At 31.8% G+C, this 15,627-nt stretch overlaps 1 protein-coding gene across 9 annotated transcripts in view; it reads right to left on the bottom strand.

The window, feature by feature from the left end:
* Window positions 1–15,627, bottom strand: part of LOC115235805 (venom dipeptidyl peptidase 4) — a 386,957-nt gene that overhangs the window by 352,880 nt on the left and 18,450 nt on the right. For 2 of the 9 annotated variants that reach the window (XM_029807815.1, XM_029807813.1), the window contains exon 1: window positions 6,525–7,216. The exons of 4 other annotated variants lie outside the window; for them this stretch is intronic. Coding sequence is in view for 2 of the 5 variants with exons in the window: in XM_029807811.1 (XP_029663671.1) it covers window positions 6,525–6,563 (39 nt within the window). In the remaining 3 variants the exon portion in view is untranslated. Of the gene's footprint in view, window positions 1–6,524; window positions 7,217–15,627 lie in introns of those variants that run through there. 3 more of the 9 variants (XM_029807811.1, XM_029807812.1, XM_029807816.1) reach the window with 3 other exon arrangements.

The raw sequence follows: 15,627 nt of genomic DNA, 5'->3' as shown, positions 1-15,627 counted from the left end.
AGAAAATACATGCAGTCATATTCAAATTTATAATAATCAAAATTAAAAATTTAATACAAGTCTCTACTAAATTTAATGTTGCTTAATGAAAATTTATTTCAGTTTCATCATTGTTCGAGCTAGATTAATCCCTATTATTTAATTGTGATTAAATATACGTGGTAATTAAATATTAAATTATAAAAATTTATGTTAATAAACTCAACATAAAATTTCAAATTAAGATAAAAAGCTAATAATATACATATTGGTTTTCTTATCGTATAATTAATTTACGTATATAGTTTAAACCTTATTTTTTATTTTATTTATTATTAAATTTTAATTGTGAAAACAATTATTCAAAGCACACAAATTTAAGCGTAAGATTAAAACATGATTACGATATGATACGAAGTATTTCATATGTGGAATTACAATATTAGATTAGGAGATGTGCAACTTAATTATTATTAATAAATAATTATCTAAAATTTATCAGGTAAGATTTTTTCTTTTCCGAAAGTTGATATCATCACGTTATTGACATCGTTATCAATATATGATCTATGCAGTGAATTCATTTTAATTACACATATGCAAACGTCGGAAGTAGAATTGATCGTATAATTGAAGTTGTGATATCATAGATTAAATGTCACATGCTATTTAAACGATACGAAATAAGCGAATAATTTGCTGATAAATAGCGCGATATACCCGTCACAAACTGCGATTCTCTCCTGATATTACCTATTAATAAAATAATACAATTCGGTGTAGAAAACAATTGCTTGCATAAATAGATTCGTAATTTATTATGATTGTTTAAGTATAATAGATCGTTATTTCTATTTCTAATGAATAATAAATTCTGCAAATTTTATTAAACTGCTTATAATTACAATAAATAAAATACACTAATTAAAAACTAATTCTGTATACATTTAATAAAATGCATACAATATATAATTTTAATTATAATTCTAATTACGATATAATCATATCTATTTTCTTCTAAAGTGTGGTCATGAAGAGACGAAATGACAATTTAATTTTATTTCAGTTTCTGTTTTATGCTTTTTACGGTTGTTTTTATTGTTCCCAATATTTTTATTAACTTATTTTGTACACTTTTTGTATGCCATTACTTTTTCTTTTTAATCTACAGTTAAAAGAAACAGATTAAATTCTATTTTGTGTTTGTGAATTAATCATGATGGATTGTCATGCTTATCTTGTCTTCCTCCATGTCAGTCACAAATGCATATTCAGACAGTATGATAACAACCAAAATAAACGTGGTAAATATAACTTTTCCGAAATGTGCCAAGAAGCACATAGTATCGAGGCCTATTCAGTTATATATAAAAGATCATGTTTAATAAGTAATCCAACGACTACGATGGTCTATTCAGTTATATAGATCATGTTTAATAAATAATCCAATCGCAATCATAATTGTAGCAAAGAGATAAGTTGTAACATCACGCTTCACGCTTGCCAAAAAAATATTTTACATGAAATTATTATGTTGATGTGATATAAAATATAATATATAAAAAATTTTATAAACAGAGCTGTGTAACAGAAGAGTTTGCATAATGCAATTTATATATTTATTAAATAATAATAAAAAGAGAAGATAATTTATTATTAAATTAAAAAAATATTTATAATAATAACACATGTATATATAAATATATATGTAGCTGAAAAATAATGCTTAGGATTATACTTCAAATATCTACATATTCTCTCTCTTTCTAACATCAACTTCTAAATCTGCGATATCTTCTCTTGCGATCATTGTAATATCTCGTCTGGTATAATATCTGAATTTTGTCCCCGTATGTATCTTGCTATTGTGGCACAGCTCCAATTGCGTTTTCGCAATCGGAACAAAAAGTGTACGCAATTAAAGTGGAACAGAGATATCTGCGAATTGCAAAGTGTCGAGTTTTCACGATGTTACCTTGATCGCTCATATCTGGCGTGACCCCAATTTTCAAGAACGTATAATTCCGCAGTATTAATGCATTGACCGTGAACAAGAGAAAGAAATTACCCGTACAGAAAGGTGCGAACAAGTCAAGATACACGAATGTATCGAAAGTTCGACCTTTCTTCGAGTACGGTAACTCTCCCACCTTCGTATCTTTTCGCTGTATCGGCCTGTATAAAAATCCTTTCACGGCAATTCTACAATCGAAACCGGTTGGCCTTCTCGTGTAAATACGTTTATAAATAAATTAGTTGCCATAAGGAGAGACTTCTTTCCTCTTCTTTTCAAAGAAAAACAAACGCGACTTATTAATCATTAAGTAATATCTAACAAAGATCGGAAAGAGGATAAACGAATAGTGAGACTTTTTAGAGATTTAATAAATAAATAAATGGGAATAATTTAGAAGATATTATTTCTCTATATTTAGAGGAATAATTTTTATTCTGATTTTTTTATGTTTAATAAAAAAATAATCATCTTTATATTAAGATAATGAAAGAGATCCGAATAGTATTAGATCTTTATCAAAAATTTTTTAATATTTTAATCATTTTTTACAATTGAGCTTTCTCAATTATCTCTGAGATTAGTATTATTTTATTTACAATTGGAAAATCTTTTTTATTTACGATAAAATGTGTTAATAAACGCGATAAAAATAGTTTTAATTTTATATCTCTAAATTTCTATCATAAATATATATTATATATTAAATATATACACGCACACAAGTATTTTACAATATATACTGCAATGCTAATTGACAAGTAAAGAAAGTGAGAGCAATAAATCATTAATTATGGATATTAAATTATTATATTTCATCAATGTCAAAAAAACTTATACATTAACGTGATAGCTCTAAATCTAATTAGCTGATATGATTATAACTTATTATACTTTGCCGCAAATAAAGTAAGTAATAATTTGACCCAAAATTCAGACTCGAAAAGAGAAAGGACCACAACAAAACAACGATCGATTTCACCGCGCTTAATTATTTCGACCCACGTGCAATCGCGTACGTGACCCATTTCCATATCGCCGCCAGGCGTCGATTTATATCCAAAAGTCTTAGCAAGAACTACGCATGGGCTGCATAAAGTTCATTGCGTGGAAAAAAAGCATATGGATTTATCTAGATTTTTAAAAAAAGCAGAAATAAACAATGAAATAGACAATGCTATAAAACGGAAAATTTTGAATTCAAGCTGCGTTTGTGCAAATATTTTAATTAATTTTATAAAAAATATAAAAAGAGTCTCTTCGCATGGATAACAATATAAATATATAAATTAAAATAACGAGACAATATCTCGCGAACGATATAATGCATGCGTTTTATACGCGAACGGAAAAACAGATCGAATAATTTCTCAGAATTTGCTTTTTGCAGAATGTATTGCAATGTTATAATTGAATTAATATAATTCTCTAATTTTTTAGATATATGATTTATATCAGATATTTTCATATCTTTTACTTTTTACTTCTACAATATAGATATTTTTATTTTATTGTAACATTTGCTTTTAATATGAAAATTATAGATTTATTTTTGTTCCTTTTTCTTTTTGCTTGTATTTAAAACATTATAATATAAAATAACTTAAATTATATATAATATAAAATATAATTCGATAAAATTAAAAACGACAAAGAAATTATTATCTAAGATACATATAATTGCACGAGTAATTATTTATTCTAACTGATTAAAATACTGTTGTATATCTCATTATTTCTTGTATTATAATTTCCACGCGGAGACGTTTTATATATTATGATAACAAGAAAAAAAGCTGCCTGTGTCGCGTTGCAATACGCGCGCTGTTAAATGCACCTTATACGTTATAATTTCATGTGTACCGACTGTGACTGCCGCAAAAAACTGCTGTTATCTTTGCAGTCTTCCTTCAGAAATAAAATTTATGTACTCGTGTAAAATAATGTTTGCTACGACTTCTCGCTTTTGGACGAATGCAGAAGGATAAATGCAAGTAATGTAATGTCGAATTTCAAATTCATGTTCCATAAACATTTTGCATTCACATTTGCATTCGAAGATCGGGATGCAGATTTATAATTATCAATTTGCAAAAAAAAAAACAGAATCACGATGCAAATTATGACGCTTACTCGCGAAGAGCGAACGCTCCCCGTAATTCGATATGTGTAACACCGGTTCAATGAATTTAACTTAATTGGCGACTATTTCTCGATACCGTATCAAAACCATTAATCTGTTATTCGTTTTGCATATTTAATACACTTTTGCAACTCTCTCGTTGCTCTATTACACTCGTAATTCGATATATACATTGAAATTGGTTTGACAAAGCTCGACGAAATTTTGTAAATTGCTACGGTCCACTAGGATTCCCGTGACGATTGTATGTAATAGCAATAGTGTTTCGTACTTGAATCGAGATAACATATCCCCCTTCACCCCCGCGCGCTTAAACGCGAATTAAAATGAATTCTCACCGGCGTAGATTCATCTCTCGGTTTGGCGATACGACCCTTTATTTATTTATATCTCGACAATTTTAAACGCGATATTCACGACGAGGACGCTGAATTCGAGCATACATTTCGCGAAACGTGATCTCGAGCGAAATTTCGTTGCGACTCCCCTTCGCTTAACCTGTTTATCGACGAGCGAGTGCGCGCTGTATTTTGTATATAACTCGTATATTACGAAGTTAAATTTACTCATAGCGAATGTGATGGAGAACGGTTATGCTAATATCGCTGTATTCAGTAGTGTCCGACTATTTCCGTGTACCTACACTCGCAAATGCTCTTACTCTCGTCGGAATGCGAACGCGCATTGAAAATAATCTAGGAATAAATGTCGCCTAAATTGCTGCGAGGAAGATTTAATTTAAGAATCTTATCTCCGTCCTGGGGAATCTCTGTCGTTAAACAACTCGATAATGACGAGACATGTTTTTTGCGTGGAAGAAAAAAAAGAAGTCTCTATTTAGCAGACAGATATATATTTCCGCGATAAACAGCATTCCGTTCTAGGAAACAATTTTAAGTAAATCGCCTTAACAACAATTTAATTTGAATAGGTATCTCTCATCTGCACGTGAACTTGTATTATTAAATAACTCGGTAATGAAGCTTGAAACGAAAAGTGTCTGTGTGTGTGAAAAAGGAAATTTCTATTCAACACATAATTGCAGAGTTTGTGCATCAAGTACTTATAAACGCGCTTTAAAAAATATTCTAGAAAGAGATTTGAGAGAGAGATAAAATTGTGTTGTATCATCTTCATAAACATTTAATTCGAGAATCTTAAATATTCTTAAATTTCCGTTGTTATATGACTTGGTAACAAAGCTTGGGATAATGAAAAATGTCTTTGCGTGAAGGAAGAAAATCCCTATTTAAGAGATAAGTACCAATTTTTTGCTCGAAAAATGGCGCAAATACGCTTCAAAAACATTTCAAGAAGAACTGTGTGATAATCACTTTAATGAAATTTTTGTTTAAGAGTCTTATCTCTATTGAGCTGAGTTTTCCATTGTCAAATAGCTTAGAGTAGCAAAGCTTGAGATAATTAAAAATCATTGTGTATAAAGAAGGAGTTTCTCTTTAGATGTCTTTAAACAGAGATATAAAGATATTGTACAAACACATATTTTACACTCGTACTAACTGTAATATATTTTCTTGTTGTCATTGCAGTTTATAATCGCATTACAGGGATGGCTACCTTTAAACCAAAATTGCGGTGTTGTGTTATAAGAATGTCCTGTCGTGCGATGTAAACTATAATCTTGCGCCTTTTTACCATTGTGTACAATTAGATTTTGGAAACATAACACAATTTTTGATATAACAGAATATCGGTATTTTGCACAAGTCTTTAATGAAAATTTTGTGGTTTTACCACAAAATCTCACCGCGCAAAATTTTTATTTAATCAAAGTTATTACATCTTTCAAAAAGAATCTCATTGTCAGAATTTCAGGGATTTCGAAAATAACGAAACTCGATCATAAATAGTTAAATCAATATTTAATTGTTAGATAAAGTTTAAGTCAGTTGTTAAATTCAAATTTGCAACAAACTGATAGAATTAAAACAATTAATAATATAAAAAGTCTTCCATAAATATATCAAATTATAAATAATAGATAAAAAATAGATTATTTGTATATATATAAACAATAATCTATTATTTATAAGCATCATCAATATTTTATGTTCAATTATTTATTTGCAATGCAGACGAAAAGTGGTTAGAATCTTTATAAAACTGCAGTGAATATATTTGCAACAAAAATTTTGTTTAATGAAGATTACAATATTAAAAATAAAAATACTTGTAAATCGCGAAGTTTTAAGATACCACCATAATATCGCTAATTAAATGATGATAAAAGCAATGTAAAAATTGTTATCCTCTGATGTGTATTATGCTATGATAAAAAAGTACGATTTATCGCAACTGTCAAACCAAGTAATCGGCTCTATATCACATCTGTCATTCTTCAATAGAATATTCAATAAAAGACATTACCGCGTCGTTGTAGGCCACGTTGAAAACCGCCTTGCGCATCTTGATCACAAACTCCGAAAATGCTCGAGTACACAGACGATCTTTAATACGTCGAGAAACGAATCAGCAATCACACAAAGTCGTCCAGGATAAGCATCAATCGATTCACAATTCTTCTCGATTTCGGTAGCTCTATATTGGATCAGTTTGACTCCTTGATTGCATCTGAATACGAGGAAAATGGACAAAATCCTTGATTCTGACAACTACTTCTCGCTTACTCTCCCACTCTCTTCGCAATCTTTATAAAAGTGGAGAAACGAAAACCAGTTACAGACGAATCATCGATTGAAACAATATTCTCGGCTGAAGTACCAAGCGGATTATTTGTCGCCAATCGACACCCAGATTTCCCCACTGTCGTAAAAATAGGAAGGTAACATCTAGGAGAGGTTCCTGGCTAGTGTCGGGAATTTAAAGCACCCTGGCTACTACCGAATTGGGGTCTCCTTAGACAGAAAGCAGCCAGCTACGCCTGCACAAAGGAACACCTCACCGATCGCGAGCAAGGATCAGCGGGATGATCCTGATCACTTGGCACTCTTCCCTGTCACACCGAAATCCGAGCGATAACCGGGCGGATTTCCGCGATCGGTGACGACGAGTCGAAGGCGATACCGGAGCGGAGACCAGCAACCTTCGACGGTCGACGGCGCACTGGCGAGAAGCAGCCAGTCGCTTCAGCTTCAGGTTGGGAGCAAGACTACCTTATCGACGCGGACGTCCTTGACGCAGACGCGCGGAGGGTAGCGGGATTCGTGTGTGCGCCAGATAGCACAGTATCCCCGAAGAGGAGCAAGAGGTGAGAGAGGCGTAGGGCAGCGTAGCACAAACTCATCGGTTGTGTAGATACCTGTTGAATGCACTTGGCCGGGGAAAGGTGGGGAGGAAGTGCCACTACTGCGACGAGCCGGGGAAGCACCCGGCGCCGTCGCCGCCGCCGATGCGTCGAGCCAGCGAAAGGATTCTCGAAACAAACGGTCACGGTCGATCGGAGATTTGAAAACCCATCTCGGCATGTGCCCTCTCTCGCGCCGCTTCTCAGCCTCCGAAGTTCTATCCATGCGCGTTCTATTTGTCGCGATAAATGACGGGTGAATGGAGGACTCGTGGCTCGTGGCCGATGCGAAAATATTACTTTCCCTTTCGATTTATAGACCTAACGAATCGAGAAGGATTGTGAATCGATTGACGCTCATCCTGACTTTGCGTGATTGTTGATGGATTGCATTGTATGTTTGCGTTATTCACGCCGGAAAATATGGAAGATTTTAGAAATTATCTCGATTATCAGTTTTATAGAATATACTTCAAAGGTAACATGATTTATATCTGTAATCTTAAATGAATTTTTATATATATTGATAAATGAAGCTGTCGAAAATATCAAATCTTTATTTTTTATTTCACTAAAAAACAATTAAAAATTTATAAATCATATAATGCCCGTAGAGATTAATCACTAATCAAATGGATTGAAAATTTACACTGAAAAAACTTTTATATGCTCATTTAAGTGTAAAATAAAGAGGAATTTTTTCCATTCTATTAGGACAAATCGCTTATCAATTCCAAGTTACGTTTTTATGTCTGCTACAGGAGCCTTGATATAAGACGGTGAAAGTTTTATAAGTCAATTTCAATCTGAAGGATTGATGCCAATGTCACAGTTGTCACCGACAAGATTCGAAACTGCTTCGATGAAAGATCGCACCCACGCTCAACAGTCAAGGAGAAACGGAAAACAGCCTCCGGAAACAGTTAAAAGCTTCGAAATTACGTTAGGCAAGGATAGGAAGTTACGAACGAACCGAATTGAGACTCGTGATTACGCGAAGGTTCTTTCGCGAGATATAACGGGTAGCTGAAAAAGAGAATTGATGGAGCAGGATGTCGGAACGTGAATTCGCTCTCGCGTCGCACACGAATATTCTCTCGTGCCCAAAAGAAATCAAATCGCATCGCCGCGATTCATCGAGATAGAATCGCGAAGTTTTCAATCCGTGAATAATCAAGGCTGACGGACATATTTGAGAATTCGATCGAAAATTTGGACGAAATGACGAATTACTCGCGCGTATTTAACAACGTAATTTTGGCGTAATTTTGTTATGCATTTGTTACACAAGATGTACGATTTTGATAGGGAGGCGACCGCGTTTCAGTATCGCATATCCCGAATAAGACTCGGATTCGGCAAAAGGTAGGAGAGCCGAAACTCATACTTGACATTGAATCCCTTCTGCGGCTGCGGTTTTCCTGTTCTCACATTATGTTAATATATCAGATTGCATTCCATTGTTCCTAACGTTAAGACTTATAGTCAAAGGATGGAGAGATGATAGGAGATAAGAGAGCCTATAAGAAACAAAGTAAGAAACTATTATCACAATAGTATTCTTAAAATTTCAAAAATACTTTAAAAAGTACTAATTCTAATTAACTTGATTAATTAGGCGGAATCTCTGCTGCAAGATGAAAAAATCGATTTCTTCACTTTCTCGCTCTTAAAACAGCTTCATTCTTTTTATACAACAGAGATTCTTTTAAATCAAATTTTCTCTTCTGTAAAGTTCATTCCGTTATATCAACTACTATAGATAAAGTAAAAAATGATAAAAAAACTTTTTTTTTTAGAAATATAAATACATAAATTTCGCGTAATATAAGAGAAATATAAATAAACTCTCTCGAGCTCTCTATGAAATTCACAATGTACTCCATAGTTAGAATTTTGGGCGCACCGTTTGTGATATTCGTCGAGAAAATTACTGCATCCTCTCGTCTTGCAGAATCGTCGGGACGGCGGCGAAATTATACGGTAAGATCGGCGGAAGTAAGGACACGGTAGAAAGTTCCGTTGAAATTTTCAAAATTACGTCTCGCATTGGCCACTTTCTCGGCGTGCGCGATGTCTGCAATAATTATAATAACGGAGGGCGCAGGGCATTAATTTGATAAAAGCCAGGGCATTGTTAAATGCGGCGATTTGCACAGCTGAGTACATTCATTATCTCACTCGCCGGTTTGCGTATTTAACCGATAATTCAAATCGCAGCAGAACCAGCGGTACTTCTTCTAATTTATACATATTTCAAATCGAATTATGGTCTCTAAGACATTTTGCTACGAACAATTAAACACGATTTAAAACCTGCTTTTTTATTAGATATTTGTAAACACATATTATATTCATTTGCTAACTTTGTTGAATTTTTTATTTAAATAATAATTTTTATTTAAGTAATGTTAAATGATTCATAATTTTTTATGATAGCTATCGATTATTATAGTAAATTTCACAAAAACAATGATATTTAAAATATCTTAAGTTTGAAATAAAAATATCAATTCGCAGATATCGTAGATTTCTACGATTTTCATGTCGCAGCAATTGAATCCAGAGTAAAACGTTACAAAACTTAGTATGTTCCGTAGTGTGTACGAAATGAATATAATTTCTTTTGCCCTCACGTCTCATGAAAATGACTCCCCCAGTTGGTTGACTATTTCGGTTTGCAACAGCACGTGGTAGCCGAGTGGAAATAAACAGCTTACGTGCATTCGATATAATCGCGCGATACGCGCGAACCTCGAAAAAGAAACGAAAATCAACAATATGATTAATACGGCTACGATAAGATATTTCTGTAAAAATAAGTGTCCATACATGTATATACGATGAATTTCTCCCTGAAGAGATGCTGCAGTTATATGTGCTTAGCTAAATGAGTTTCAAGCTTAATGTTCTGTTTCCTGTGCGAAAATTATAATATGTGAGGTCACATTATATATAGCAATATTCTAGACAGTAGAGATACCTTTCACACATGAAATTTTTGGCCAGATTGAAATTGTCTTATCTTAATAAGAATATGGAAGGAATAATATTTAATTTATTAATTTAACAATTCAATATGGCAGATTTTCAAAAATTAAACTTCAGAAATGTAAAAAAATACAAATCTTATTTTTTATTTAACTTTTATTTTATTTAATTTTCATGTTTCATTTTAATACAGATACATATACAGAAATTCGGATTATATTTAGGAATATATTTATAAAGATATTAATATTATAAATTGAAAAGAAACCACAGAAAATATTTCTCAATATTTTCCGTAAACGAAAATCATATCTAAATGAATCAAAGCCATAGTTTGCTAGATACGAGAGAGATATAACGTGTGTGATATATTATTATAAAATATATTTAATATATGTGAAATAGATTTTATTTAATAAAATATATATAAAAGTAAAAAATTATTCTTTAGCGCAAAGGTATATGTATTATATATATTATTCTTGTGAAAATTACTCGCACTTATCGCACTTCGTAGTAATGAATACATTTCAAAGGGATCATTAGCATACATCAATAGCTGATTTCCATATCTATACGGTGATAGCGAGTTATTTGACAACGCGCAATAGTATTATCATATATTTAGTGATGTTAATACTATAAAAAAATAGCAACTCTATTCTATACATATTGATAGACTTTTTACGCAAAAATTGCAGAGAACAGCTCTTTCAAGCGCTTTCAAAATATTTGATTAAAATTTCGCTTTACACAGACTTTATCGATAGCACAGCAAATAAAAGTTTTAATATAACGATGTTTCTCCGAACGTTCTGACAATTCATAGAAAATGGATATATAATGTTATGAAATGTAAACTCAATTCTCGTCTGTGATAATATCAAGGCATTAACATTTTAAGAATTGTAAGTCGTCGAAAATGCTGTACTTCTCGCGAATTAAATATTAAAAACGTAAAAAAATAATGAAACATTTTTCATCTCTATTTTTTAGAATGGATTGTACTTTAATATAACTTTAATTTACGGCAAAAATATCAAGAATTAAAGTATTTTTGTTAAAGAAAAATTGATTTTGCAAGAAAAAAACGCTACAGGTACGTGTTTACTTTTTGACAATACTGGGACACTATTATAACTTGTAGAGCTTGTCACCCCGATTATATAATACAAAATTGTCAATATAGCTTTGGATCTATCTCTTTCCGTTTTTAAGGTACAGAATTATGTACCGAGTATATATGTAAAAAAGAAATCTGATAGCAACGCGAGCTTTAGGTACGTTTTGACGCACCGGAAGAGTCAATAAACGCTGGGCAAGAGCAAAAGTGCCGTGAGGCGCCGGCAAGGATACGTCAAAAGATTTTCGCGCGCAAGTCGGGCGGTAAATGAGCTAAACGGCCCCGGGCCAAAAGCTGGCGTCAAAGGGGAATTCAGCAGCGGCGCGCTAGGTGAAATTCTTGACTCTGCCCTCAGGACAGTGAATTACCACCTCCCAACACGCCATCTAAATTGCTATTCGCGCGGCCCGACTGCGTGCAAGAGAGGGTGTTTTCCCTCGCTATGTTTGAGAAAGGACACATGGAGATATGTATACTCTTTCCGAAGATGCCTCATTCGCTCTTATTAATGTCTTCGCCTGCCAGCTATTTTTTCGAATGCAAAAAACAGATTATACATAATCTTTTATTATATTACAAATCACGAGTTTGCATTCCCAAAAATATAGTGTTTGGATTATTCGATTAAAAATCTTAGGGTTTTGATAGAAATATTTAATGTCTTCTATAATTCGTGGCCTCTTTTGATTTTTCAAGAAAAGAATATTTACTTAACATTAAAATGCATTTTTTGTTCTTTTACTTTTCCATTTTTATCTAGTTCAGATCTAATCTATGTATTACAATTATTTTTAAATATGTAACTTTTGATAAGAAACAGATTTTTATGCTATTATGTTAAGTAAAAATTGATTACTTAATAACACTATAGTAGAGAATTTATTTTATCAGAATATATATTTCATTTATTATATATATTTTATCAGAATATATAAAATTTTAAAACATTATATTTTGGAATGTATATGCAATCTCTCAGTTAACGATTTTAAATGTTTGGTAGATTTTACGCGGCTGTTAGTACTTCCGGTAAATTCGGTCGCTTTCGCGCTTTTATTAAAAAATAATTGAATGTCAACCACTGTGTTATTTCTCTCTCGTAACTCGTACGTGAATGGATCTGGCATCAGAAATGTTTGATGGAATAAATATATCAGAACGCGAGAATATAAAATTAAAAAGGCGCCTTGATAAAGTGGCCACTTGTCGTCGCCGGTAGTCTAAGTATTATCGAGTATAGCATCATCGTGCGTTTACGATCAATAGTAGTACGTTATTGAAAAAAAAAATCGATGAATGGAGAAGAAGAAAATGACATATTAAATTTGTGATTTTGCATGTAAAAATATACGACGAAAATTATATGTTGCTTATTAAAAAAACACAATACCGCGTAAATAAATGTCTGATAAAATTAACTTATTTCTATTGTATTGGGACATTTTTAATTCTATCCATATAGCATGCAATAAAATGTACGTATCGATGAATAAAATATTTTTTGTTCTATAATTTTAAAGCAAAGAGAAAAAATAATTTTCTGCATTTTATATATAATATTTTGTTTCTCTTATAAAACTCAGATTTCATTATTTACGCAGCAAAATTTGCGTTATGCGGGAAAGAGAGAATAAATTTTACATATTTTTAAATTCAACAAAAATATACATACATGCTGCTTAAATATTACGATTGAAATATATTCTAGCAACGTAAATTTCTTAAAAGAGGGGAAAAATCGAGATAATCCATTAGCATAGTTCCATTAATCGTTTTAATCTTCTGAGTTTGCTGTCCCGCTTAACATGTTCTCTCCTCTCGAGCTCGCATTTCAAGCAAATTCTGACGGACACTGATATCATCAATTTTCTGCGCGCACGAAATGGACTCTTTCATATTGAGTTGATCAAACTCCTGGTCTTATTTTCTCTTTGGTCGCCGAATTGTCAATACACATTCGGATGAATGCAACCGCATGGAATAAAGTGTGGTCGATTTAAATCTATCAAATACTATCGCAGAGATAATCGAAACCACTGGGGCTCAAACCATTTTAAAAAAAGAACGGTGTAATACAGAGAACGACTTGCTTCGAGTCACATTCCTATGTGTATATAGGGCAATGTTTTAGCAAAATTTGCGGATACTATTGACCTAATGCTTTTTTATACGAGAAAAGGATATTCGTATATTTTATGGAAATAGAAAAAGTGATTTTCTGAAACTAAAATTCTTTTTATTTTACATTAAATATAAGATACAAAAAAGAAATAAAAATGATCTATGAAGATATTCGTCAGATTTAACATTAATTCTAAAATACCGATAAACGAACTATATCCATTCATTTCAAGTGGTAATATGCTCGTGTATTCTTGCCGCATGTTACATGTCACCGTACACGAAACGTGCATATACGCCGATGTACGAATATACATATCTATATTCCATCACACTTTCGCGAGTATAGCCGCGCAACTAAATCTCGATATTCGGAGCACGAGCGACGGCTTATTGCGAGCAATTTTATATTGAGAGCGTAGGACACGTGGGAATCAGACCTTATGGAAAATCTCGTAGCACGTAGATTGTGTTAACTATTTAAAGTAACGTACCGGATTTATATCTTACATTTTCTTATGGATACAATTGATATAACATTATAGATAAATTCTTGCTTGGTTGAAAAATTATTGTCTTATATTATTATTCATATAGAATTATCTTAATTTTACACGTGGAAATTCTCCAACAATTTTTAATATTATTATTCGTTTTGGGATCTATTTTGAGAAACATTGTTACATTTACGGTCAAATAATTATCGTAGCGAGCAAGATTTTACAATATATCTTTTTCCAAAAAGTAGATGAGAAAATATAAATCTTAAAATTTATATCTTTTCCCCCAAAAAAAGCATACAAAAGAACAAAATAATAAATGCACTCATATTTTTAAGATAGATCAATTAAATAAATATAGATAAATTTAATCCAAGACTAAAACTTTTTGTATAAAACTATATTGTAAAATTGGTGTTTATATAAGCTTATATATAATATAATTATATAAGTTTATATATTTTATCTAAAAAAGATGGAAATTATTTATAAATAGCAGTAAGCTTTTATTCATTTAAACTCTTATTTCATTCTGTCTTATTTTTAATTAATCGTATTTTGCAGCTTCAGCTTTTTTATTATTTTTTTTTGTGATTTAAGATATTAACAGAATTTTCTTAGGTCTAGCATTGGTTAATTGCTGGAAAATCGCGCACCTGTTTTTAAAAGTTGGCGCGGAAGTACCGGTCGTTGAGACGACGAGCATTTTCTAAGCAAATTATTGTCAAGCACAACATTATTTATCACCGTTGCACCCGTTTTCACGGCTATTCCGACTCGGCAACCTAATGACGGCAGCGTTATCCTACACGAGCAGTACTCTCGGACACAAAGTCTGAAAGAGAACTCGATAAAAGCTAAGAATATATAAAAGCACGCTTTAACGAGGCTTCTGGATGCACTACTAATGCCGCGACAGTCGTGAATGAAATTATATTTTTCTTTAGATATTGCATAATTAGTTGTGTTATATAAGTCGGAGCTAATTATCGTGATAGAAATTGATAGCTATGTGAAGTTATATAAATGCTATAAGAAAATACCGAATAAATGAATTAATATTTTTTATATAATGTAAAATAATTTTTATAATCTTTTTTTTAAGTATTTACTGCACATCTTCAAATAATTATACCATGAATTGTATACAGACATTCTCTGAAATTATGCAATGACTATTTAATAATCTACACATTCTACGGAGAAAATACATAATTTATTTTATCATGAAGAGAGTTATAGGTGACATTTCTCTTACAGGCAAGAAAAAATGGAGTTATCTATAACTTTAGAAGAATAGATTTAACAGGCTACTTAAAAAAGAAAAAAACGTTATAAGTTGATATACTTATCTCTGATTAGAAACAAAGTAGATTAAACACACATATAATAATAATATAATACAATATGATATGCTTTAATCAACAAATAGAAATATATTCTTTTTATATTTATTGCATTATTTTGAAGATTATCTTCATTGTTCTTTTT

This window comes from Formica exsecta, unplaced genomic scaffold (assembly GCF_003651465.1).
Source record: "Formica exsecta isolate Colony F162 unplaced genomic scaffold, ASM365146v1 scaffold235, whole genome shotgun sequence".
NCBI lineage: Eukaryota > Metazoa > Arthropoda > Insecta > Hymenoptera > Formicidae > Formica > Formica exsecta.
Note: the sequence above shows the minus strand (reverse complement) of the source record. Positions and strands in the feature narration are given on the sequence as shown.